At 48.8% G+C, this 26452-nt stretch overlaps 1 protein-coding gene across 2 annotated transcripts in view; it reads right to left on the bottom strand.

Moving 5' to 3' along the window:
- The window catches only part of LOC137345970 (zinc-binding protein A33-like), a 67752-nt gene that overhangs the window by 29897 nt on the left and 11403 nt on the right, over window positions 1-26452 (bottom strand). For both annotated transcript variants that reach the window (XM_068009232.1, XM_068009231.1), the window contains exon 2: window positions 10985-11080. In XM_068009232.1, coding sequence (XP_067865333.1) covers window positions 10985-11080 — 96 coding nt within the window. The remainder of the gene's footprint in view (window positions 1-10984; window positions 11081-26452) is intronic.

Below are 26452 nucleotides of genomic sequence, written 5' to 3' on the forward strand. Positions count from 1 at the left end.
TGAATGGGAGCCAGTGTGGGTCAGTGAGCACAGGGGTGATGGGTGAATGGGAGCCAGTGTGGGTCAGTGAGCAGAGGGGTGATGGGTGAATAGGAGCCAGTGTAGGTCAATGAGCACAGGGGTGATGGGTGAATGAGATCCATTGTGGGTCAGTGAGCAGAGGGGTGATGGGTGAATGGGAGCCAGTGTGGGTCAGTGAGCACAGGGGTGATGGGTGAATGGGAGCCAGTGTGGGTCAGTGAGCAGAGGGGTGATGGGTGAATGGGAGCCAGTGTGGGTTAGTGAGCACAGGGGTAATGGGTGAATGGGAGCCAGTGTAGGTCAGTGAGCACAGCGGTGATGGGTGAATGGGTGCCAGTGTGGGTCAGTGAGCATAGGGGTGATGGGTGAATGGGAGCCAGTGTGGGTCAGTGAGCACAGGGGTGATGGGTGAATGGGAGCCAGTGTGGGTCAGTGAGCACAGGGGTGATGGGTGAATGGGAGCCAGTGTGGGTCAGTGAGCACAGGGGTAATGGGTGAATGGGAGCCAGTGTGAGTCAGTGAGCACAGGGGTGATGGGTGAATGGGAGCTAGTGTGGGTCAGTGAGCACAGGGGTGATGGGTGAATGGGAGCCAGTGTGGGTCAGCGAGCAGAGGGGTGATGGGTGAATAGGAGCCAGTGTAGGTCAGTGAGCACAGGGGTGATGGGTGAATGAGATCCAGTGTGGGTCAGTGAGCAGAGGGGTGATGGGTGAATGGGAGCCAGTGTGGGTCAGTGAGCACAGGGGTGATGGGTGAATGGGAGCCAGTGTGGGTCAGTGAGCAGAGGGGTGATGGGTGAATGGGAGCCAGTGTGGGTCAGTGAGCACAGGGGTAATGGGTGAATGGGAGCCAGTGTAGGTCAGTGAGCACAGCGGTGATGGGTGAATGGGTGCCAGTGTGGGTCAGTGAGCACAGGGGTGATGGGTGAATGGGAGCCAGTGTGGGTCAGTCAGCACAGGGGTGATGGGTGAATGGGAGCCAGTGTGGGTCAGTGAGCACAGTGGTGATGGGTGAATGGGAGCTAGTGTGGGTCAGTGAGCACAGGGGTGATGGGTGAATGGGAGCCAGTGTGGGTCAGTGAGCACAGGGGTGATGGGTGAATGGGAGCCAGTGTGGGTCAGTGAGCACAGGGGTAATGGGTGAATGGGGGCCAGTGTGGGTCAGTGAGCACAGGGGCTGAAGGAGAATGTGAGACAGTGTAGGTCAGTGAGCACAGAAGTAATGGGAAACGCAAGACAGTATAGGTCAGTGAGCACAGGGGTGATGGGTGAATGGGAGCCAGTGTGGGTCAGTGAGCACAGGGGTGATGGGTGAATGGGAGCCAGTGTGAGTCAGTGAGCACAGGGGTGATGGGTGAATGGGAGCCAGTGTGAGTCAGTGAGCACAGGGGTGATGGGTGAATGGGAGCCAGTGTGGGTCAGTGAGCACAGGGGTGATGGGTGAATGGGAGCCAGTGTGGGTCAGTGAGCAGAGGGGTGATGGGTGAATAGGAGCCAGTGTAGGTCAATGAGCACAGGGGTGATGGGTGAATGAGATCCATTGTGGGTCAGTGAGCAGAGGGGTGATGGGTGAATGGGAGCCAGTGTGGGTCAGTGAGCACAGGGGTGATGGGTGAATGGGAGCCAGTGTGGGTCAGTGAGCAGAGGGGTGATGGGTGAATGGGAGCCAGTGTGGGTTAGTGAGCACAGGGGTAATGGGTGAATGGGAGCCAGTGTAGGTCAGTGAGCACAGCGGTGATGGGTGAATGGGTGCCAGTGTGGGTCAGTGAGCATAGGGGTGATGGGTGAATGGGAGCCAGTGTGGGTCAGTGAGCACAGGGGTGATGGGTGAATGGGAGCCAGTGTGGGTCAGTGAGCACAGGGGTAATGGGTGAATGGGAGCCAGTGTGGGTCAGTGAGCACAGGGGTAATGGGTGAATGGGAGCCAGTGTGGGTCAGTGAGCAGAGGGGTGATGGGTGAATGGGAGCCAGTGTAGGTCAGTGAGCACAGGGGTGATGGGTGAATGAGATCCAGTGTGGGTCAGTGAGCAGAGGGGTGATGGGTGAATGGGAGCCAGTGTGGGTCAGTGAGCACAGGGGTAATGGGTGAATGGGAGCCAGTGTGGGTCAGTGAGCAGAGGGGTGATGGGTGAATGGGAGCCAGTGTGGGTCAGTGAGCAGAGGGGTGATGGGTGAATGGGAGCCAGTGTAGGTCAGTGAGCACAGGGGTAATGGGTGAATGGGAGCCAGTGTGGGTCAGTGAGCAGAGGGGTGATGGGTGAATGGGAGCCAGTTTAGGTCAGTGAGCACAGGGGTGATGGGTGAATGAGATCCAGTGTGGGTCAGTGAGCAGAGGGGTGATGGGTGAATGGGAGCCAGTGTAGGTCAGTGAGCACAGGGGTGATGGGTGAATGAGATCCAGTGTGGGTCAGTGAGCAGATGGGTGATGGGTGAATGGGAGCCAGTGTGGGTCAGTGAGCACAGGGGTGATGGGTGAATGGCAGCCAGTGTGGGTCAGTGAGCAGAGGGGTGATGGGTGAATGGGAGCCAGTGTGGGTCAGTGAGCACAGGGGTGATGGGTGAATGGGAGCCAGTTTAGGTCAGTGAGCACAGGGTTGATGGGGAATGAGATCCAGTGTGGGTCAGTGAGCACAGGGGTGATGGATGAACGGGAGACAGGGTAGGTCAGTGAGCACAGCGGTGATGGGTGAATGGGAGCCAGTGTGGGTCAGTGAGCACAGGGGTGATGGGTGAATGGGAGCCAGTGTAGGTCAGTGAGCACAGGGGTGATGGGTGAATGAGATCCAGTGCGGGTCAGTGAGCACAGGGGTGATGGGTGAATGGGAGACAGTGTGGGTCAGTGAGCACAGGGGTGATGGGTGAATGGGAGCCAGTGTAGGTCAGTGAGCAAAGGGGTGATGGGGAATGAGAGACAGTGTAGGTAAGTGAGCACAGCGGTGATGGGTGAATGGGAGCCAGTGTGAGTCAGTGAGCACAGGGGTGATGGGTGAATGGGAGCCAGTGTGGGTCAGTGAGCACAGAGTGATGGGTGAATGAGATCCAGTGTGGGTCAGTGAGCATGGGGTGATGGGTGAATGGGAGACAGTGTAGGTCAGTGAGCACAGCGGTGATGGGTGAATGGGAGCCAGTGTGGGTCAGTGAGCACAGCGGTGATGGGTGAATGGGAGCCAGTGTGGGTCAGTGAGCGCAGAGTGATGGGTGAATGAGATCCAGTGTGGGTCAGTGAGCACAGGGGTGATGGGTGAATGGGAGACAGTGTGGGTCAGTGAGCACAGCGGTGATGGGTGAATGGGAGCCAGTGTGAGTCAGTGAGCACAGGGGTGATGGGTGAATGGGAGCCAGTGTAGGTCAGTGAGCACAGGGGTGATGGGTGAATGAGATCCAGTGTGGGTCAGTGAGCACAGGGGTGATGGGTGAATGGGAGCCAGTGCAGGTCAGTAAGCACAGGGGTAATGGGGAATGAGAGACAGTGTAGGTCAGTGAGTAATGGGGTGATGGAGAATGAGAGACAGTGTAGGTCAGTGAGCACAGGGGTGATGGGGAATGAGAGACAGGGTAGGTCAGTGAGCACAGGGGTGATGGAGAATGAGAGACAGTGTAGGTCAGTGAGCACAGGGGTGATGGAGAATGAGAGATAGTGTAGGTCAGTGAGTAATGGGGTAATGGGGAATGAGAGACAGGGTAGGTCAGTGAGCACAGGGGTGATGGGGAATGAGAGACAGTGTAGGTCAGTGAGCACAGAGTGATGGGTGAATGAGATCCAGTGTGGGTCAGTGAACATGGGGTGATGGGTGAATGGGAGACAGGGTAGGTCAGTGAGCACAGGGGTGATGGGGAATGAGGGACAGTGTCGGTCAGTGAGCACAGGGGTGATGGGGAATGAGGGACAGTGTAGGTCAGTGAGCACAGGGGTGATGGGGAATGAGGGACAGTGTCGGTCAGTGAGCACAGGCGTGATGGAGAATGAGAGACAGTGTAGGTCAGTGAGCACAGGGGTAATGGGGAATGAGAGACAGTGTAGGTCAGTGAGCACAGGGGTAATGGGGAATGAGAGACAGGGTAGGTCAGTGAGCTCAGGGGTGATGGGTGAATGAGATCCACTGTGGGTCAGTGAACATGGGGTGATGGGTGAATGGGAGACAGGGTAGGTCAGTGAGCACAGGGGTGATGGGGAATGAGGGACAGTGTCGGTCAGTGAGCACAGGGGTGATGGGGAATGAGGGACAGTGTAGGTCAGTGAGCACAGGGGTGATGGGGAATGAGGGACAGTGTCGGTCAGTGAGCACAGGCGTGATGGAGAATGAGAGACAGTGTAGGTCAGTGAGCACAGGGGTGATGGGGAATGAGAGACAGGGTAGGTCAGTGAGCACAGGGGTGATGGGGAATGAGGGACAGTGTCGGTCAGTGAGCACAGGGGTGATGGGGATTGAGGGACAGTGTAGGTCAGTGAGCACAGGGGTGATGGGGAATGAGGGACAGTGTCGGTCAGTGAGCACAGGCGTGATGGAGAATGAGAGACAGTGTAGGTCAGTGAGCACAGGGGTAATGGGGAATGAGAGACAGTGTAGGTCAGTGAGCACAGGGGTGATGGGGAATGAGAGACAGTGTAGGTCAGTTACTAATGGGGTGATGGAGAATGAGAGACAGTGTAGGTCAGTGAGCACAGGGGTAATGGGGAATAAGAGACAGTGTCGGTCAGTGAGCACAGTGGTGATGGAGAATGAGAGACAGTGTAGGTCAGTTACTAATGGGGTGATGGAGAATGAGAGACAGTGTAGGTCAGTGAGCACAGGCGTGATGGAGAATGAGAGACAGTGTAGGTCAGTTACTAATGGGGTGATGGAGAATGAGAGACAGTGTAGGTCAGTGAGCACAGGCGTGATGGAGAATGAGAGACAGTGTAGGTCAGTTACTAATGGGGTGATGGAGAATGAGAGACAGTGTAGGTCAGTGAGCACAGGGGTAATGGGGAATAAGAGACAGTGTCGGTCAGTGAGCACAGTGGTGATGGAGAATGAGAGACAGTGTAGGTCAGTGAGTAATGGGGTAATGGGGAATGAGAGACAGTGTAGGTCAGTGAGCACAGCGGTGATGGGGAATGAGAGACAGTGTAGGTCAGTGAGCACAGCGGTGATGGGTGAATGGGAGCCAGTGTGGGTCAGTGAGCACAGCGGTGATGGGTGAATGGGAGCCAGTGTGGGTCAGTGAGCACAGAGTGATGGGTGAATGAGATCCAGTGTGGGTCAGTGAGCATGGGGTGATGGGTGAATGGGAGACAGTGTGGGTCAGTGAGCACAGGGGTGATGGGTGAATGAGAGCCAGTGTAGGTCAGTGAGCGCAGAGTGATGGGTGAATGAGATCCAGTGTGGGTCAGTGAGCACAGGGGTGATGGGTGAATGGTAGCCAGAGTGGGTCAGTGAGCACAGGGGTGATGGGTGAATGAGAGTCAGTGTAGGTCAGTGAGCACAGAGTGATGGGTGAATGAGATCCAGTGTGGGTCAGTGAGCACAGGGGTGATGGGTGAATGGTAGCCAGTGCAGGTCAGTAAGCACAGGGGTAATGGGGAATGAGAGACAGTGTAGGTCAGTGAGCACAGGGGTGATGGGGAATGAGAGACAGGGTAGGTCAGTGAGCACAGGGGTGATGGGGAATGAGAGACAGTGTGGGTCAGTGAGCACAGGGGCGATGGGGAATGAGGGACAGTGCCGTTCAGTGAGCACAAGGGTGATGGAGAATGAGAGACAGTGTAGGTCAGAGAGTAATGGGGTGATGGGTGAATGGGAGCCAGTGTGGGTCAGTGAGCACAGGGGTGATGGGTGAATGGGAGCCAGTGTGGGTCAGTGAGCACAGGGGTGATGGGTGAATGGGAGCCAGTGTAGGTCAGTGAGTAATGGGGTGATGGGTGAATGGGAGCCAGTGTGGGTCAGTGAGCACAGGGGTGATGGGCGAATGGGAGCCAGTGTGGGTCAGTGACCACAGGGGTGATGGGTGAATGGGAGCCAGTGTGGGTCAGTGAGCACAGGGGTGATGGGTGAATGGGAGCCAGTGTGGGTCAGTGAGCACAGAGTGATGGGTGAATGAGATCCAGTGTGGGTCAGTGAGCATGGGGTGATGGGTGAATGGGAGCCAGTGTGCGTCAGTGAGCACAGGGGTGATGGGTGAATGAGAGCCAGTGTAGGCCAGTGAGCACAGAGTGATGGGTGAATGAGATCCAGTGTGGGTCAGTGAGCATGGGGTGATGGGTGAATGGGAGACAGCGTAGATCAGTGAGCACAGGGGTGATGGGTGAATGGGAGCCAGTGTGGGTCAGTGAGCACAGGGGTGATGGGTGAATGAGAGCCAGTGTAGGTCAGTGAGCGCAGAGTGATGGGTGAATGAGATCCAGTGTGGGTCAGTGAGCACAGGGGTGATGGGTGAATGGGAGCCAGTGTGGGTCAGTGAGCACAGGGGTGATGGGTGAATGGGAGCCAGTTTGGGTCAGTGAGCACAGGGGTGATGGGTGAATGAGAGCCAGTGTAGGTCAGTGAGCACAGGGGTGATGGGTGAATGAGAGCCAGTGTAGGTCAGTGAGCACAGGGGTGTTGGGTGAATGAGAGCCAGTGTAGGTCAGTGAGCACAGGGGTGATGGGTGAATGGGAGCCAGTGTAGGTCAGTGAGCACAGAGTGATGGGTGAATGAGATCCAGTGTGGGTCAGTGAGCACAGGGGTGATGGGTGAATGGGAGCCAGTGCAGGTCAGTAAGCACAGGGGTAATGGGGAATGAGAGACAGTGTAGGTCAGTAAGTAATGGGGTGATGGAGAATGAGAGACAGTGTAGGTCAGTGAGCACAGGGGTGATGGGGAATGAGAGACAGTGTAGGTCAGTGAGCACAGGGGTGATGGGGAATGAGAGCCAGTGTAGGTCAGTGAGCACAGGGGTGTTGGGTGAATGAGAGCCAGTGTAGGTCAGTGAGCACAGGGGTGATGGGTGAATGGGAGCCAGTGCAGGTCAGTAAGCACAGGGGTAATGGGGAATGAGAGACAGTGTGGGTCAGTGAGCACAGGGGTGATGGGGAATGAGAGACAGTGTAGGTCAGTGAGCACAGGGGTGATGGGGAATGAGAGACAGTGTAGGTCAGTGAGCACAGGGGTGATGGAGAATGAGAGACAGTGTGGGTCAGTGAGCACATAGGTGATGGAGAATGAGGGACAGTGTGGGTCAGTGAGCACAGGGGTGATGGAGAATGAGAGACAGTGTGGGTCAGTGAGCACAGGGGTGATGGAGAGTGAGAGACAGTGTGGGTCAGTGAGCACAGGGGTGATGCAGGATGAGAGACAGTGTGGGTCAGTGAGCACAGAGGTGATGGAGAATGAGGGACAGTGTGGGTCAGTGAGCACAGGGGTGATGGAGAATGAGAGACAGTGTGGGTCAGTGAGCACAGGGGTGATGGGGAATGAGGGACAGTGTAGGTCAGTGAGCACAGGGGTGATGGGGAATGAGGGACAGTGTCGGTCAGTGAGCACAGGCGTGATGGAGAATGAGAGACAGTGTAGGTCAGTGAGCACAGGGGTAATGGGGAATGAGAGACAGTGTAGGTCAGTGAGCACAGGGGTGATGGGGAATGAGAGACAGTGTAGGTCAGTTACTAATGGGGTGATGGAGAATGAGAGACAGTGTAGGTCAGTGAGCACAGGGGTAATGGGGAATAAGAGACAGTGTCGGTCAGTGAGCACAGTGGTGATGGAGAATGAGAGACAGTGTAGGTCAGTTACTAATGGGGTGATGGAGAATGAGAGACAGTGTAGGTCAGTGAGCACAGGCGTGATGGAGAATGAGAGACAGTGTAGGTCAGTTACTAATGGGGTGATGGAGAATGAGAGACAGTGTAGGTCAGTGAGCACAGGCGTGATGGAGAATGAGAGACAGTGTAGGTCAGTTACTAATGGGGTGATGGAGAATGAGAGACAGTGTAGGTCAGTGAGCACAGGGGTAATGGGGAATAAGAGACAGTGTCGGTCAGTGAGCACAGTGGTGATGGAGAATGAGAGACAGTGTAGGTCAGTGAGTAATGGGGTAATGGGGAATGAGAGACAGTGTAGGTCAGTGAGCACAGCGGTGATGGGGAATGAGAGACAGTGTAGGTCAGTGAGCACAGCGGTGATGGGTGAATGGGAGCCAGTGTGGGTCAGTGAGCACAGCGGTGATGGGTGAATGGGAGCCAGTGTGGGTCAGTGAGCACAGAGTGATGGGTGAATGAGATCCAGTGTGGGTCAGTGAGCATGGGGTGATGGGTGAATGGGAGACAGTGTGGGTCAGTGAGCACAGGGGTGATGGGTGAATGAGAGCCAGTGTAGGTCAGTGAGCGCAGAGAGATGGGTGAATGAGATCCAGTGTGGGTCAGTGAGCACAGGGGTGATGGGTGAATGGTAGCCAGAGTGGGTCAGTGAGCACAGGGGTGATGGGTGAATGAGAGTCAGTGTAGGTCAGTGAGCACAGAGTGATGGGTGAATGAGATCCAGTGTGGGTCAGTGAGCACAGGGGTGATGGGTGAATGGTAGCCAGTGCAGGTCAGTAAGCACAGGGGTAATGGGGAATGAGAGACAGTGTAGGTCAGTGAGCACAGGGGTGATGGGGAATGAGAGACAGGGTAGGTCAGTGAGCACAGGGGTGATGGGGAATGAGAGACAGTGTGGGTCAGTGAGCACAGGGGCGATGGGGAATGAGGGACAGTGCCGTTCAGTGAGCACAAGGGTGATGGAGAATGAGAGACAGTGTAGGTCAGAGAGTAATGGGGTGATGGGTGAATGGGAGCCAGTGTGGGTCAGTGAGCACAGGGGTGATGGGTGAATGGGAGCCAGTGTGGGTCAGTGAGCACAGGGGTGATGGGTGAATGGGAGCCAGTGTAGGTCAGTGAGTAATGGGGTGATGGGTGAATGGGAGCCAGTGTGGGTCAGTGAGCACAGGGGTGATGGGCGAATGGGAGCCAGTGTGGGTCAGTGAGCACAGGGGTGATGGGTGAATGGGAGCCAGTGTGGGTCAGTGAGCACAGGGGTGATGGGTGAATGGGAGCCAGTGTGGGTCAGTGAGCACAGAGTGATGGGTGAATGAGATCCAGTGTGGGTCAGTGAGCATGGGGTGATGGGTGAATGGGAGCCAGTGTGGGTCAGTGAGCACAGGGGTGATGGGTGAATGAGAGCCAGTGTAGGCCAGTGAGCACAGAGTGATGGGTGAATGAGATCCAGTGTGGGTCAGTGAGCATGGGGTGATGGGTGAATGGGAGACAGCGTAGATCAGTGAGCACAGGGGTGATGGGTGAATGGGAGCCAGTGTGGGTCAGTGAGCACAGGGGTGATGGGTGAATGAGAGCCAGTGTAGGTCAGTGAGCGCAGAGTGATGGGTGAATGAGATCCAGTGTGGGTCAGTGAGCACAGGGGTGATGGGTGAATGGGAGCCAGTTTGGGTCAGTGAGCACAGGGGTGATGGGTGAATGAGAGCCAGTGTAGGTCAGTGAGCACAGGGGTGATGGGTGAATGAGAGCCAGTGTAGGTCAGTGAGCACAGGGGTGTTGGGTGAATGAGAGCCAGTGTAGGTCAGTGAGCACAGGGGTGATGGGTGAATGGGAGCCAGTGTAGGTCAGTGAGCACAGAGTGATGGGTGAATGAGATCCAGTGTGGGTCAGTGAGCACAGGGGTGATGGGTGAATGGGAGCCAGTGCAGGTCAGTAAGCACAGGGGTAATGGGGAATGAGAGACAGTGTAGGTCAGTAAGTAATGGGGTGATGGAGAATGAGAGACAGTGTAGGTCAGTGAGCACAGGGGTGATGGGGAATGAGAGACAGTGTAGGTCAGTGAGCACAGGGGTGATGGGGAATGAGAGCCAGTGTAGGTCAGTGAGCACAGGGGTGTTGGGTGAATGAGAGCCAGTGTAGGTCAGTGAGCACAGGGGTGATGGGTGAATGGGAGCCAGTGCAGGTCAGTAAGCACAGGGGTAATGGGGAATGAGAGACAGTGTGGGTCAGTGAGCACAGGGGTGATGGGGAATGAGAGACAGTGTAGGTCAGTGAGCACAGGGGTGATGGGGAATGAGAGACAGTGTAGGTCAGTGAGCACAGGGGTGATGGAGAATGAGAGACAGTGTGGGTCAGTGAGCACATAGGTGATGGAGAATGAGGGACAGTGTGGGTCAGTGAGCACAGGGGTGATGGAGAATGAGAGACAGTGTGGGTCAGTGAGCACAGGGGTGATGGAGAGTGAGAGACAGTGTGGGTCAGTGAGCACAGGGGTGATGCAGGATGAGAGACAGTGTGGGTCAGTGAGCACAGAGGTGATGGAGAATGAGGGACAGTGTGGGTCAGTGAGCACAGGGGTGATGGAGAATGAGAGACAGTGTGGGTCAGTGAGCACAGGGGTGATGGAGAGTGAGAGACAGTGTCGGTCATTGAGCACAGGGGTGATGGAGAATGAGGGACAGTGTTGGTCAGTGAGCACAGGGGTGATGGGGAATGAGAGACAGTGTCCGTCAATGAGCACAGGGGTGATGGAGAATGAGGGACAGTGTTGGTCAGTGAGCACAGGGGTGATGGAGAATGAGGGACAGTGTTGGTCAGTGAGCACAGGGATGATGGAGAATGAGAGCAAGTGTGAGTCAGTGAGCACAGGGGTGATGGGGAATGAGAGACAGTGTCCGTCAATGAGCACAGGGGTGATGGAGAATGAGGGACAGTGTTGGTCAGTGAGCACAGGGATGATGGAGAATGAGAGCAAGTGTGAGTCAATGAGCACAGGGGTGATGGAGAATGAGAGACAGTGTCGGTCAGTGAGCACAGGGGTGATGGGGAATGAGAGACAGTGTCGGTCAGTGAGCACAGGGGTGATGGAGAATGAGGGACAGTGTCGGTCAGTGAGCACAGGGGTGATGGAGAATGAGAGACAGTGTAGGTCAGTGAGCACAGATTCTAATACGTATTACCAGAGGAATGGCTTACCAGAGTCTCAGTGATGTCGGACCCTCGGGCTGACTGTGCTTCGCAATACTCCTCCAACCTCTTCTCAAGGAATTCAACCAAATTCTCCAATTTTCCCTGCAGGAAAACACACAGAAGATCAGCCACAAGGAAGTTCATCCATTATCAAGTAACATCAATACGACCCAACCTCCATGATAACACTAGGAAAAGGAGGAGGCTATTCAATCCCCCGGACCTGCTCTGCTATTCAGTTAAATTATGATCTGTACCATACCTCCATTTACCTGTCTTTGCTCCATATCCCTTGATACTTAACCAACAAAAATCTAACCATCTCGCTCTTGAAAGCTTCAATTGATCCCCAACACCTATAGTTTTTTGGGGGAGAGAAGATACCAGATTTCCACTACCCTCTATGTGAACAATTGTTCCTGCTTTGTTCCTGAACAGCCCACTTGTAAGTTTAAGATTATGTCCCCTTGATTTTGACTCTTGTCTCCAAAGGAATTAGTTTCTCGATATCTACCAAATTGAATCTTTTTAACGGTTTAGACACTGATCAGATCACCCATTAATCTATTTTTAAGAAACAAAGATTGCATTTATGTAGCACCTTTTGTGACCCTACGATGTCCTGAAGCCATTTACATCAATTCAGTACTTTTAGAGTTCAGTTACTGCGGTAAACAATAAACAATTGCACAGCAAGATCCCGCAAACAACTGTGAGATAACGACCAGCTAACCCATTTCAGTGATGTTGGTTGAGGCATAAATATTGGCCAAGACATGGTGGAGAATTCCCCTGCTCTTCATTGAAATAATACCACGGGATCATTTTGGTCCACCTTAGAGAGTAGGCAGGGCCCCCGTTTTAATGTCTCATCCAAAAGACTGCACCTCCAACAATGCAATACTGGATTGTCAGCCTACATTTCGTGCCCTGCGGCAAGTCTTGAACCCACAGCTACCAACTGAGCCACAGCTGACAATGTGGCTTGGGTCCTAGCCATGTGGTAAATGCTGAGTGGCTAAAGAGCTGCTTCCAGAATCACGGTGTGGTTTTGGCCCATCGGGAATCACCACAGACAAGATCTTTAATGCTCGGCCAACCCAGGAAAAATGCAGGGAACAATGCCAACCGCTGTACATGGCATTTTTCAACCTCGCGAGAGCCTTTGACTCTGTCAACTGCGAAGGGCTGTGGAGCCTCCTTCTCCATTTTCCTTGCTGCAATGCTACACCTCACCTCCAGCAAATTACCCAGCCGTGGAGATAACCTACGGAACGGACAGGAAACTGTTCAACCTACACCGCCTTCAATTCAAGACCACAATTGCTCCAATCTCAGTTGCCAAGCTTCAGTATCCAGCTGACAGTATCCTTGCCGATTGTCCCCGGCGAGGCCCTAAAAAATTACCTGAGTTCCGGGGCCATCCATCCTCTTGCCTCCGAGGGCTGGGTTGCAGTCCCAGCAATGGCCACTGTGCTCCTGGTGGAGCTGCTGGGACCAAGAGCTGCTGGCCCACTGATTGGCCGGCAGCTCCATTAGGCGGGACTTCCTGCCTCAAGGAGGTGGAAGTCCCGCCCAAGACCAATTAAGGGCCTGAGGAGCGAAAACTCCCGGCCTAGCTCCCCAGGCACAGCGGAGGCAGGCTCGGCACCGACTTTTCGGCCGGTGGGCGGGGCTTCCCGCCCAACGTAAAATTCCGGCTTGTGATTCTACCAGTTATAAAAAAAACTGGAGATGGGGCGGGGGAGCAATAGATGATTGTTTGACCAGGTGGGGCAGTTGGAGGTGAAAGGCCATGTCATTACACTCCAGGGATAGATCCAACTAGAGTTGTCCACCCCAATCACAGAAGTGCCCAGCCTGATTAGCCTAGTCAGGTCTGTCTTCCTGTGTCTGATGTGCCCTCAGTTTCCCCCAATATTGCGATGCCATTGAGTGTCTGAATACAGCAGCCATTCATAAACCACTCTTCGGTGCCCGTTACCTCTGCATCATGACATGAATTGGCTCACAAAGCCAACAAGAGCCAATTTGCCCAATTTTGTTTGCTGTCATGTCATACTCCTTCCACACCAGCAGGTAGCGACATTGCACTTTGCACACAGATTTCCCTATTGCAGAGCCAATAGTCCAGAAATGACTTTGGCAACTAACTTAAACCTCAGGCAAAATTGTCAAACGGGCAATAGGCGAACGGCCGCCCATTATACCACACTCCCCTGGTTATTCCTTCCCATTGACTTCAGAAGAAACATTATCCCCTGGTGTGTGATGCTCGTGGACGAACATTTCATTGTTTTCAAATTAAATTTTGTAACTCAGTGGAGGCGTTATCTCAAATAGCTGAGTGACATTCTGCATTCAAGCATCAGCTGAAGACATTTTGCACAAGTATAATAATCTTTCAAATATCGCAAACAGCGGCTTCGTAACTTAGCTGGACTGCTGTCACCCCCGAATCGGCGGGTCACACACTCAATGAACCAGAAGGTTGTGGGGTCAAATCCCACTCTCGATACTGGAGCACCTCATCCAGGCTGACAATCCCAGTGCAGTGCTGAGGGAAAGCCACACTGCTAGGGGTGCTGTCTTTCAGCTCAAGGCTCATAAAATTTCAAAGAAGAGGAGGGGAGTTCTGAACCATTTCCTGGCCAACACTTATCTCCCAATTAGCATCAGCAAAAACAAATCATTTGGTCCTTGTCACATTGTTGTTTCCAGGACCTGGATTTGCACAAATCAACTGCTGTTTTTTCTACATTACAACAGTGGCTACACTTCAAAAATATTTCATTGGATGTAAAGCACTTTGGGGCTTTGGGGCACATCCTAAGATTGTTAAAGGTGCAGCATGAATTATGTAATCGGGCCTAGTCGGGTTTAGGTCGGGTAGCCAGGATTTAGCAGGAAGACATTTTTCTAATACTGTGCTTTTGTCCACAATCTAAAGATAGAATAGTTTCACTTCCTGTAATTGTCTCTGTTAGTTTCTCCTAATCCTTCATTCCTTCCATCTCCCTTTCCCTTTCCTAAGTTATTTTTCTCGATGTCTCAGTTGCTCTCCCCATCTGTTTTTCACTCTATTTTCCCCTATTTATGTAAAACTTTCCCACCTGTTTCATCTGTCCCACGCTTTGGATAGACTTTGTTATTTTTACAGGAATATAAGGCCTGGGTTAGATACAGAGTAAAGTGTCCTCTATAATGTCCCATCAAAAACTCCCAGTCAGATACTGCATGGGTTAGATAGAAGGTAAAGCTGCCTCTACACTTCTCCATCAAGGGCAGGTACAACACAGGTTAGATATAGAGTAAAACTCGCTCTACACTGTCCCATCAGACATGCCCAGGTCAGGTACAGGAAGGGGTTAGATACAGAGTAAAGAACCCTCTACACTGTCCCCATCAAACTCTCCCAGGACAGGTACAGCACGGGGGTTAGATACAGAGTAAAGAACCCTCTACACTGTCCCCATCAAACTCTCCCAGGACAGGTACAGCACGGGGGTTAGATACAGAGTAAAGAACCCTCTACCCTGTCCCCATCAAACTCTCCCAGGACAGGTACAGCACAGGGGTTAGATACAGAGTAAAGAACCCTCTACACTGTCCCCATCAAACTCTCCCAGGACAGGTACAGCACGGGGGTTAGATACAGAGTAAAGAACCCTCTACACTGTCCCCATCAAACTCTCCCAGGACAGGTACAGCACGGGGGTTAGATACAGAGTAAAGAACCCTCTACACTGTCCCCATCAAACTCTCCCAGGACAGGTACAGCACGGGGGTTAGATACAGAGTAAAGAACCCTCTACCCTGTCCCCATCAAACTCTCCCAGGACAGGTACAGCACGGGGGTTAGATACAGAGTAAAGAACCCTCTACACTGTCCCCATCAAACACTCCCAGGACAGGTACAGCACGGGGGTTAGATACAGAGTAAAGAACCCTCTACACTGTCCCCATCAAACTCTCCCAGGACAGGTACAGCACGGGGGTTAGATACAGAGTAAAGAACCCTCTACCCTGTCCCCATCAAACTCTCCCAGGACAGGTACAGCACGGGGGTTAGATACAGAGTAAAGAACCCTCTACACTGTCCCCATCAAACACTCCCAGGACAGGTATAGCATGGGGTTAGATACAGAAAAAAAAGAAAAAAAAAGAAAAAAAAAAAAACGGGGTTAGATACACATGCGGTGTCCGCCGGTACGCTTGAGGCCTTCCGCGACCGGTGGGTATCGCAGGGACTGGAGTGCATTGTCGACGCCAAAAATGGCATTTTAATTGGAGTTTTTGTTTATTTCTGTTTTTAATAAAGTTATTTTAAAAATATAAGTATGTATATAAAGGGGGCCTGAGCAATAAAGGCCCCCTCGACATGAAAAATTTACAAGGGGCCTGGGGTATAAAGGCAACCTTATAAAAAAAAAAGAAAAAAAAAGAAAAACGGGGTTAGATACAAAAAGAAAAAAGAAAAAAAAAGAAAAAAAGAAAAAAAAAGAGAAAAAAACAAAAACGGGGTTAGATACAGAATAAAACTCGCTCTACACTGTCCCATCAGACACTCCCAGGGCAGGTACTCCATGATCTCCCATAATACGAGCAAATTCATGGCATTACATATTTCAGTGTTTTGTGGACATAAAAAGAATTTAAAAAGGATCAATGCAAAAAATGATTTGAACTTTTCAGTGACCTGTTCCAATTAAACTATGGAAATTTGCAAAAAAACAAAAAAACAGGATTAGATACAGAGTAAAACTCGCTCTACACTGTCCCATCAAACACTCCCAGGGCAGGTAAAGCATGATTAGATTAAACAAATGGGTTAGATACAGAGGGTAAAACTGGCTCTACACTGTTCCATCAAACACTCCCAGGGCAGGTAAAGCATGATTAGATTAAACAAATGGGTTAGATACAGAGGGTAAAACTGGCACTACACTGTCCCATCAGACACTCCCAGGGCAGGTACAGCACAGGATTAGATACAGAGTAAAACTCGCTCGACACTGTCCCATCAAACACTCCCAGGGCAGGTAAAGCATGATTAGATTAAACAAATGGGTTAGATACAGAGGGTAAAACTGGCACTACACTGTCCCATCAGACACTCCCAGGGCAGGTACAGCACAGGATTAGATACAGAGTAAAACTCGCTCGACACTGTCCCATCAAACACTCCCAGGGCAGGTAAAGCATGATTAGATTAAACAAATGGGTTAGATACAGAGGGTAAAACTGGCACTACACTGTCCCATCAGACACTCCCAGGGCAGGTAAAGCATGATTAGATTAAACAAATGGGTTAGATACAGAGGGTAAAACTGGCACTACACTGTCCCATCAGACACTCCCAGGGCAGGTAAAGCATGATTAGATTTTAAAAAAGGTTAGATACAGAGGGTAAAACTGGCACTACACTGTCCCATCAAACACTCCTAGGGCAGGTAAAGCATGATTAGATTAAACAAATGGGTTAGATACAGAGGGTAAAACTCGCTCTACACTGTCCCATCAAACACTCCTAGGTCAAGTGTAGCACGGATTAGATAGAGTGTACAGAGCTTGGACCTGAGCGGAAGCGGCAGGAGCATAAATAGAGCAGGAGAGAAGACTCAGGACAGTGACTAAACCTCAGCAGCAGATATATTGAGTGAGTCCAAATAAACATAAGCAAATTGATAATCAGTTCTGAATAGTGGCGAAGACAATGATTCCACTGGGGAATAAAGCCAGAGCCAAGCCCATTCACCATGGCTGACTGTGTTGTTTAGGGTGGGAGGAGGAAGATTAGACCCCTAAACAGTCAGAGGGAGATAGAAGAGAATATGTGTAGGCAAATTGAGGAGAAGTGTAGAAACGAAAGGGCCTTCAACTAGTCTAATATTAACTGGGATAAAATCAGAGTAAAAGATATAGAGGGTGCAGAATTCTTAAAATGCGTTCAGGAGAACTTTTTTAGCCATTACCTAGCAAGTCCAAGAAGAGAAGGGGCAATTCCGGACTTAGTTTTAGGAAATGAAGCTGGACAGGTGGAAGAGGGCTCAGTGGGAGAGTTATGGAAAAGGACAAAGATAGACCAAGAGTTTAAGTTTTAAATTGTGGAAAAGCCAATTTTACTCAGCTGAGGTGTGAGTTGGCGAAAGTGGACTGAAAGCAGCTACTTGAAGATAAATCAGTATCAGACCAGTGGAAGGCATTCAAGGAGAAGATAGAGAGGGTTCAGAAGAAATATGTTCACTAAAGAAAAAGCATGGGACTCCCAAATCTAGACCCCTCTACCAGATGTCAAAGAGCATACAGAATAGGATAAGGCAAAAAAAAGGAAGCTTATGTCAGGTACTGAGAGTTCGATACTGCAGAAAGCCCTATAGGAGTGCCGAAAATACTTGGGTGAAATTAAAAAGGGAATTCTGAAAGCAAAGAGAGGGCATGAAAAAATATTGCCAAATAAAATCAATGAAAACCCAAAGGTGTTTTATAAATGCATAAAGATCAAGAGGATAACTAAGAGTAGGGCCAGTTAGAGACCAAGAAAGTAACCTGGCTGTGGAGCGGGAAGACATCAGCATGGCTCTTAATTAGTATTTTGTATCTCTTTTCACAAAAGAGGGGAGAAATGCGGACATTTTAGTTAAGGGGAATGAGTGTGAAATATTAGATGGGATAAACATAATGAGGGAGGAAATGTTAAGGGTTTAACATATTTGAAAGTAGATAAATAACCAAGCCAGGATCAAACTCCCAGGCTGCTAGGATAAGCAAGGGAGGAAATAGTGGAGGCTCTGACCATCATTTTCCAATCCTCTCTGGTAACAACTGTGGTGCCAGAGACCTGGAGGACTGCTAATGTATCGTTGTTTAGATAGGGAGGAAGTGATAGTCCAAGTAATTATAGGCCAGTCAGCCTAACGTGTGATGGGCAAATCTTTGGTAAAAATTCTGAGGGACTGTATAAATCATCATTTAGAAGGGCACAGATTAATCAAAGACAATCAACATGGATTTGTTAAGGGATGGTCACATCTGATTAACTTGATTGAATCGTTTGAGGAAGTAACATGGAGGGTCAATGAAGGTTGCGCCTTTATTGTCGTCTACTAGATGTTTGCAAGGTTTTTTGACGAGGTCCCACGTGGCAGATTTCTTACAGAGATAAAAGTCCATGGAATCCAAGGGAAAGTGGCAAGACAGCTCACCACCATCTTCTCAAGGGAAATTAAGGATGGGCAGTAAACGCTGGCCTGGCCAGCGACGCCCACGTCCCATGGATGAATTAAAAAAAAAATAGTTGGATCCAAAATTGCCTCAGTGGCAGAATGCAAAGGGTAATGGTCGATGGGTGTTTTTGTCAGTAGAAGGATGTTTCCTGTGGGATTCTGTAGGGCTTTAGAACTGGGACCCCTGCTGTTTGTGGTATATATCAATGATTTAGACTTAAATGCAGGGGCATGACTAAGAAAATTGGCCATGTGGTTGTAAGTGAGGAAGAAAGCTGCAGACTGAGGAAGATATTGATGGACTGGTCAGGTGGGCAGAAAAGTGGCAAAAAAAAGATCAGTCTGGAGAAGTGTGAGCATTTAGAGGGGGGAAACTTGGCAAGTAAATACACAGTAAATGGTAGGATACTGAGAGGTGTATCAGAACAAAGGGACCTTGGAGTGCATGTTCACAGATCCCAGAAGGGAGCAGGGCAGGTAGATAAGGTGATTAAGACATACAGGATACTTTCCTTTATTGGCCAAGGCATAGGGCATAAAAGCAGGAAGGTTATGCTAGAATTGTTAGTTACACTGCAGCTTGAGTTCTGCGTACAGTTCTGGTCACCAAATTATAGGAAATATGTGATCGCATTAGAAAGGATACAGAGGAGCTTCACGAGGATGTTGCCAGGACTGGAGTATTTTGAGGAAAGATTAGATAGGCTGGGCTTGTTTGAAACAGAGGAGGCTGAGGGGAAATTTAATTCAGGTGTACAAAGTTATGAGGGGCCTAGATAGAGTGAATAGGAAGGACCTATTTCCTTTAGCAGAGGGGTCAATAACTGGGGCTGGGGGGCGGGGAGGGAGGTTTTGTTTTAATGTAATTTTTAGAAAGATCAAAGGGGAGTTGAACGTACGAACAAACGAATTAGGAACAGTAGTAGGCCACTCGGCCCCTCGAGCCTGCTCCGGCATTCAATAGGATCGTGGCTGACCTGATTGGAACTTCAACTCCACATTCTCGCCTATCCCTGATAACCTTTCACCCCCTTGCTTATCAAGAACCTACCTTCATCTGCCATAAAAATATTCAAAGACTCTGCTTCCACTGCCTTCTGAGGAAGAGAATTCCAAAGACTCATGACCCTCTGAGAGAAAAAATTTCTCCTCATCTCTGTCTTAAGTGGGCGACCCCTTATTTTTAAACAGTGACCCCGACTTCTAGATTCTCCCACAAATGGAAACATCCTTTCCACATCCACCCTGTCAAGACCCTTCAGAATCTTATATGCTTCAATCAAGTCGCCTCTTACTTTTGTAAACTCCAGCAGATACAAGCCTAGCCTGTCCAACTTTTCCTCATAAGACAACCCACCCATTCCAGGTATTAGTCTAATAAACCTTCTCTGAACTGCTTCCAACGCATTTACATTATTCCTTAAATAAGAAGACCAATACTGTACACAGTACTCCAGATGTGATCTCAGAAATGCCCTGTATAGCTGAAGCATAACTTCCCTCCTTTTGTATTCAATTTCCCTCACAATATATGATAACATTCCATTAGCTTTTATAATTACTTGCTGTACCTGCACACTAACCTTTTGCGATTCATGCACTGGGACACCCAGATCCCTCTGCATCTCAGAGCTCTGCAATCTCACACCATTTAGATAATAAGCTTCTTTTTTATTTTTCCTGCCAAAATGGGCAATTTCACGTTTTCCCACATTATACTCCATTTTCCCGATCTTTGCCCACTCACCTAACCTATCTATAATAAAAGCAAAGCACTGCAGATGCTGGAAATCTGAAACACAAACAAGAAATGCTGGAAATGGTCAGCAGGTCTGGCAGCATCTGTGGAGAGAGAAGCAGAGTTAATGTTTCGGACTGAGCGGAGGTGTTCCGCAAAGTAAATTGCTGCTTCACTATCCCAGGCCCAAACAATCCTTTCAGGTGAAGCAGTGATTTACTTGTACTTCTATCAATGTAGTATACTGTATTTGCTGCTCACAATGTGGTTGCCTCTACAGTGGGGAGACCAAACACAGACTGGGGTGACCATTTTGCAGAACACCTCTGCTCAGTCTGAAAACATGACCCCAAGCTTCCAGTTACTTGCCATTTCAACACACCCCTGCTCTCATGCTCACATCTCTGTCCTGGGATTGCTGCAGTGTTCCAGTGAACATCAACGCAAGCTCGAGGAACAGCATCTCATTTACCGATTAGGCACGCTACAGCCTGCCAGACGGAACATTGAGTTCAATCATTTCAGAGCATGACGGGCCCCCCTTTTTATTTTTAGTTCTTTTTTCTTTTTTCTCTTTTATGTGTTTATTTTATTTTAGTTTGTTTAGTTTGTTTCTACTGTGCCTACCCACTGCTTTTTTCATGTTTGTACTTGTGGCCAGGGCAGCTCAGTTTTCGGTCCATTAACACCCTCCCTGTACTAACTCTTTGTCTTTCAGCACACCATTAACATACCATTTGCCTTTGTTCCATGACCTTCTGGTCAGTTATTCTCTGTGACATTGTCCGATCTACACCTTCTCTTTCATTATCTCTTGCCCCACCCCTGCTTTACTTGCTTATAACCTTTTACATTTCTAATATCTGCCAGTTCTGAAGAAGGGTCACTTACCTGAAATGTTAACTGTGCTTCTCTCTCCACAGATGCTGTCAGACCTGCTGAGTATTTCCAGAATTTCTTGTTTGTGTTTCACCTAACCTATCTATATCCCTTTGGAGCCCCCTCATGTCCTCTTCACAACGTCCTTTCCTACCTATCTTTGTGTCATCAACAAATTTAGCATACCTTCCATCCCTTCATCCAAGTCATTTATATAAATTGTAAAAAGTTGAAGCCCCAGCACTGATCCCTGTGGCACACCACTTGTTACATCTTGCCAACCAGAAAATGACCCATTTACGCCTACTGTCTTTTTCCTGTTAGCTAGCCAATCTTCTATCCAGGCCAAAATGTTACCCCCTACATTATGAGCTTTTATTTTCTTCAGTAACCTTTGATGTGGCACCTTATCAAATGCTTTCTGGAAATCTAAGTACAGTACATTCACCAGTTCCTCTTTGTCCACAACACATGTTACTTCTTCAAAGAACTCCAATAAATTGGTTATACATGATTTCCCTTTCACAAAACCATGTTGACTCTGCCTGATGACCATGAATTTTTCTAAGTGCCCTGCTATAATGTCTTTAATAATACCTCCTAACATTTTCCCAATGACAGATGTTAAACTAACTGGCCTGTAGTTTCCTGCTTTCTGTCTCCCTCCCTTTTTGAATAAACGAGTTACAGCCACTATTTTCCAATCTAATGGAACCTTCCCCGAATCTTGGGAATTTCGGAAAATTAAAACCAACGCATCAACTTTCTCACTCGCCACTTCTTTTAAGACCCTAGGATGAAGTCCATCAGGACCCGAGGACTTGTCAGCCCATAGCTTCAACAATTCGCTCGGTACCATTTCCCTGGTGTTGTAATTTTCTTGAGTTCCTCCCTCCCTTCCATTTCCTGATTTACAGCTATTTCTGGGATGTTACTTGTATCTGCTATGGTGAAGATCGATGCAAAATATTTGTTCAATTCATCTGCCATCTCCTTATTTTCCATTATTAATTCCCCAGACTCACTTTCTATAGGACCACGCTCACTTTGTTAAGTCCTTTCTTTTTTAAAATATCTATAGAAACTCTTACTATCTGTTTATATATTTCGAGCCAGCTTTCTCTCGTACTGTAATTTTTCCCTCCTTATTAATCTTTTAGTCGGTCTTTGCTGCTTTTTATATTCTGTCCAATATTCTGACCTGCCACCCACCTTTGCACAATTATACGCTTTTTCTTTAAGTTTGATACTATCTTTTACTCTTTTAGTTAACCATGGATGGTGGGTCTTCCACTTGGAATTTTTCTTTCTCGTTGGAATGTATCTATTCTATGTATTCTGAAATATCCCCTTAAATGTCTGCCACTGCATCTCTATTGACTTATCCCTTAACCTACTTTGCCAGTTCACTTTTGCTAGCTCTGCTTTCATGCCTTTATAATTGCTGTTATTTAAGTTTAAAATACTAGTCTTAGACCCACTCTCCTTTCCCTCAAACAGAATGTAAAATTCAATCATGATATGATTGCTGCTACCTAGGGGAGCCTTCACTATGAGGTTATTAATTAATCTTAGCTCATTGCACAATACCAGGTCTAGTGTAGCCTGCTCTCTGGTTGGCTCCAGAATATGCTGTTCTAAGAAACTATCCTGAAAACATTCCATGAACTCCTCATCTAGGCTACCTTTGCCCATCTGATTTTTCCAATCTATATGTGATTAAAATCCCTCATGATTATCACCATACCCTTCTGACAAGCACCCATTATTTCTTCTTTTATACCCCGTCCTACCATGTGGTTACTGTTAGAGGGCCTGTATACCACTCGCACAAGTGACTTCTTGCCGTTATCATTTCTCATCTCGACCCAATTCGCTTCGACATCCTGGTTTCCTGAACTTAGGTCATCCCTCTCTATTGTGCTAATAGTATCATTAATTAACAGAGTCACCCCTCCACCCTTTTCCTAGCTTCCTGTCCTTCCTAAATGCCATGTACCCTTCAATATTCAGGTCCCAATCTATGTCGTCCTGCAGCCATGTCTCTGCAATGGCTATCAGATCGTACTTATTTATTTCTATTTGCACTATCAGTTCATCTGCTTTGTTTCAAATGCTACCTGCATTCAGATACAGAGCTTTGTCCTTTTATTATTTTTGGAACCTCTAGCCTTGTCGGCTGATTTACTCTTAGATTTGTTCACTCTGTCCCTTCCTGTCACAGTTTGTTTGTCTTTTCCCAAATTAATACCTTTCTCTCTTGTCTTGTCTCTACTCTTTGATTTACCACATCTTCCCAAATGTGATCCCTTGCCCCCACTATTTAGTTTAAAACCCTCTCTACTTCCCTACTTATGCAGCTCGCTGGAACACTGCTCCCAGCATGGTTCAGGTGCAGACTGTCCCAATGGTACAGCCCCCACTTTCCCTAGTACCCCACGAACCGGAACCCACTTCTACCACACCAGTCTTTGAGCCATGCATTCATTTCTCTAATCTTATTTGCCCTACTCCAATTTGCAGGTGGCTCAGGTAATAATCCAGAGATTATTACCTTTGAGGTTCTGCTTCCAAATTTGGTGCCAAGCTCCTCATACTGACCATGCAGAACCTCTTTCCTTGTCCTGCCTATGTTGTTAGTACCTACATGGACTAGATCCTCCCCTTCCCACTGCAGGTTCCTCTCCAGCCCTGAGCAGATGTCCCGAACCCTGGCACTGGGCAGGCAACATAGCCTTCTGTACTCTCGCTCGTTGCTACAGAGAACAGTGTCAATCCCCCTACTACCAATACTTTCCTTTTTTGCTCCCCCCACTTGAACGTTTTCCTGTACCATGGTGCCATGATCAGTCTGCTCATCCACACTACAGCCCTCGCTCCTGTCCATAAAAGCTGCAAGAACCTCGAACTTGTTGCTCAATTGCAAGGGCTGAAGCTCCTCCACTCCCACCTTCTCAATCCCCTTACCTGCCTGACTTGCAGTCACACCCTCCTGTCCCTGACCACTGAACAAATCAGATGACCCCATCCTAAGGGGTATGACTACCTTCTGGAACAAAGTGTCCAGGTAACATTCCCCCTCCCTGATGCATCGCAGTGTCTGCAGCTCAGCCTCCAGCTCAATGACTCTGAGCCGAAGCTCCTCAAGCCACAGACACTTATTACAGACAAGGTTGTCATGGATTGCCGTGTCATCCAGGAGCTCCCACATACTGCAGCCGTGACACATCACCTGTCCTGCTATCTTTCATGTGTTAATTTAAGTACATTTATTTTATCTTAATTAATTTATAGTTCCTCTCCTTACCGAACTCCCTCACTTCCCAAACTCCCTCCTTCACACTCTGTGCCCTGCTGCTGCACTAAATGCAGACAAGCAGCACTGAGTCCCCTGAATTTATACTCTCTGAAAACAATGATGTGTCAGTTTAAGCTAGCTACCTAATTAATTAGCTACAGTTACTCTCAGAGAACGCGTATACCCCTATTTAAAACTGTAAGAAACCTAACTTGCCTCTGAACTTAAACAGTAATTTCAGTTAATTGCTAAATGTAAAACAAAGACAAAAACGAGACTTAAATGGATTAACCCTTAAACCCCACTCACTTACCAAACTCCCTTCTTCACAGTCTGTGCCCTCCAGCAGCAATCAGACTTAAGGAGTAAGCTTTTCACCCAAAGGGTGCTGTGGGTCTGAAACTCACTGTCTGAAAGGATGGTAAAGACAGAAACCCGAATCACATTTAAAAAACACTTGGATGTGCACTTGAAGTGCTGTAACCTACAGGGCTATGGACCAAGAGCTGGAAAGTGACATTAGGTTGGATAGCTCTTTTCAGGCTGGCACAGATATGATGGGTTGAATGGCCTCCTACTGTGCCCTAAGTTTTCTATGTTTCTATGTTAAAGCTCCCACTACAATGTCGCATTAACCACCCTCGGGTCCGGTACAGCACGGGTTAGATACAGAGTATAGGCACTCCCGCCCTCAGAAGAGCAGCCCCTATTTGTGTTTGCGTAACATTTAATCGCTGAGTGAAATCACAACCCATAATAGTAATGCTTTTTTAGTTAGCTTTATTCTGGTCTTGTAAAGTGGAGTCGGTGAAGAGAGAATAGGACCTGCAGCGGTTACATCTTGCTGGGTCGTGTGAGGATGGTCTGAGAGCATCCACTTCATACCAAACTGTATCAACGACTCTATTTAGGGCCCAGTGACTTGGCCAGACCGGGGACAAAGTTCAGTGGATCACAAATAGTGCCTGCCGCAGCGCTACAGAGCACATCCCCTGGAACAGATTCAAGCCCCAAGAGTTGCATTGTCTCACACAGTCACTAACTGTCACTTCCTGCAATGCAGTGGCTTCATCCAAACGGCTGTAGAGATTACATCTCCGAGTAGCTGGGCCGGAACCTCAGAACCAACTACACGAGATTGTAATTTTTTTTAAAAACACACTTAAAGTGGAAAGTTTGCACTCAACAGCTACCACTTGCACTGATAAAATAGGGTAGCACTTAGAATCATAGAATGAGATCACACAGGAGGAGGCCATTCGGCCCCTCACACCAGCATTCTTCGAAAGAGCGACCCAGTTAGTCCACTCCCCTGCCCCCTTGCCATGTCCCAGCATTTTCTTTTCTTCAAGTATTTATCCGACTCCCTTTTGAAAGTTTCTATTGAAACTGCTTCTGTCACCCTTTCAGAAGCACATTCCAGATCGCAACACAAAAACTCAGCATGCAAACAAGGTTTTTTGTCGTTTTCCGACCTCTGATTATTTTAATTTTTCTCCTGGATTTTCTCCCAGCAGTGTCCTGGAAATTAATTTTCAAATCCTGGAGACTCTGGAGGGTTGACAACCTCCACGTGACTTTTCAATTTAACAACATCTTTTAGATGAGGAGTTAAAATGAGGCCCTGTCTGCCCCCTCAGGTGAAGGTAAACAGCCCCATGGCTCTACTTTGAAGAAAGAACAGGGGGGTTATCCCAGGGTCCTGGCCAATATTTATCCCTCAGCCAACATCACAAAAACACTGCTATTATTATCCCATTTCTGTTTGCGGTACTTTGCTGTACGACCCCTCGAGCCTGCTTCGCCATTCAATAACATCATGGCTGATCACTTTCCTGCCCTATCCCCATATCTCTTGATAGCCTTGGTAGCTAAAAAAAAGTGTATCGACCTTCAGTCTTAAATATACTGAACAACTGAGGATGCAGAGCTCTCTGGGGTAGAGAATTCCAAAGATTCACAACCCTCTGTGGGCAGAAATTTCTCCTCATCTCAGTTCTAAATGGCCATCTCCTTATCCTGAGCCAATGGACCATAGTTCTATACTCCCCAGCTTCTCCACATCTACCCTATCAAGCCCTCCAAAAAGTTTGTACATTTCAATGAGATCCTCTCTTATTCTTCTAAACTCCAGACAATGTAGGCCCGTTCTATTCAATCTCTTCTCTTAGGATAACCATCTCACCCCAAGAATCAATCTAATGAACCTTCATTGTAACTCCTCTAAGGCAAGTATATCCTTCCTGAGGTAAGGAGACAAAAACTGTACACAATACTCCAAGTGTCGTCTCACCAAAGCCCTGTATAATTGCAGCAAGACTTCCTTACTTGTG

Source organism: Heterodontus francisci, chromosome 29 (genome assembly GCF_036365525.1).
Source record: "Heterodontus francisci isolate sHetFra1 chromosome 29, sHetFra1.hap1, whole genome shotgun sequence".
Classification (NCBI taxonomy): Eukaryota; Metazoa; Chordata; class Chondrichthyes; order Heterodontiformes; family Heterodontidae; genus Heterodontus; species Heterodontus francisci.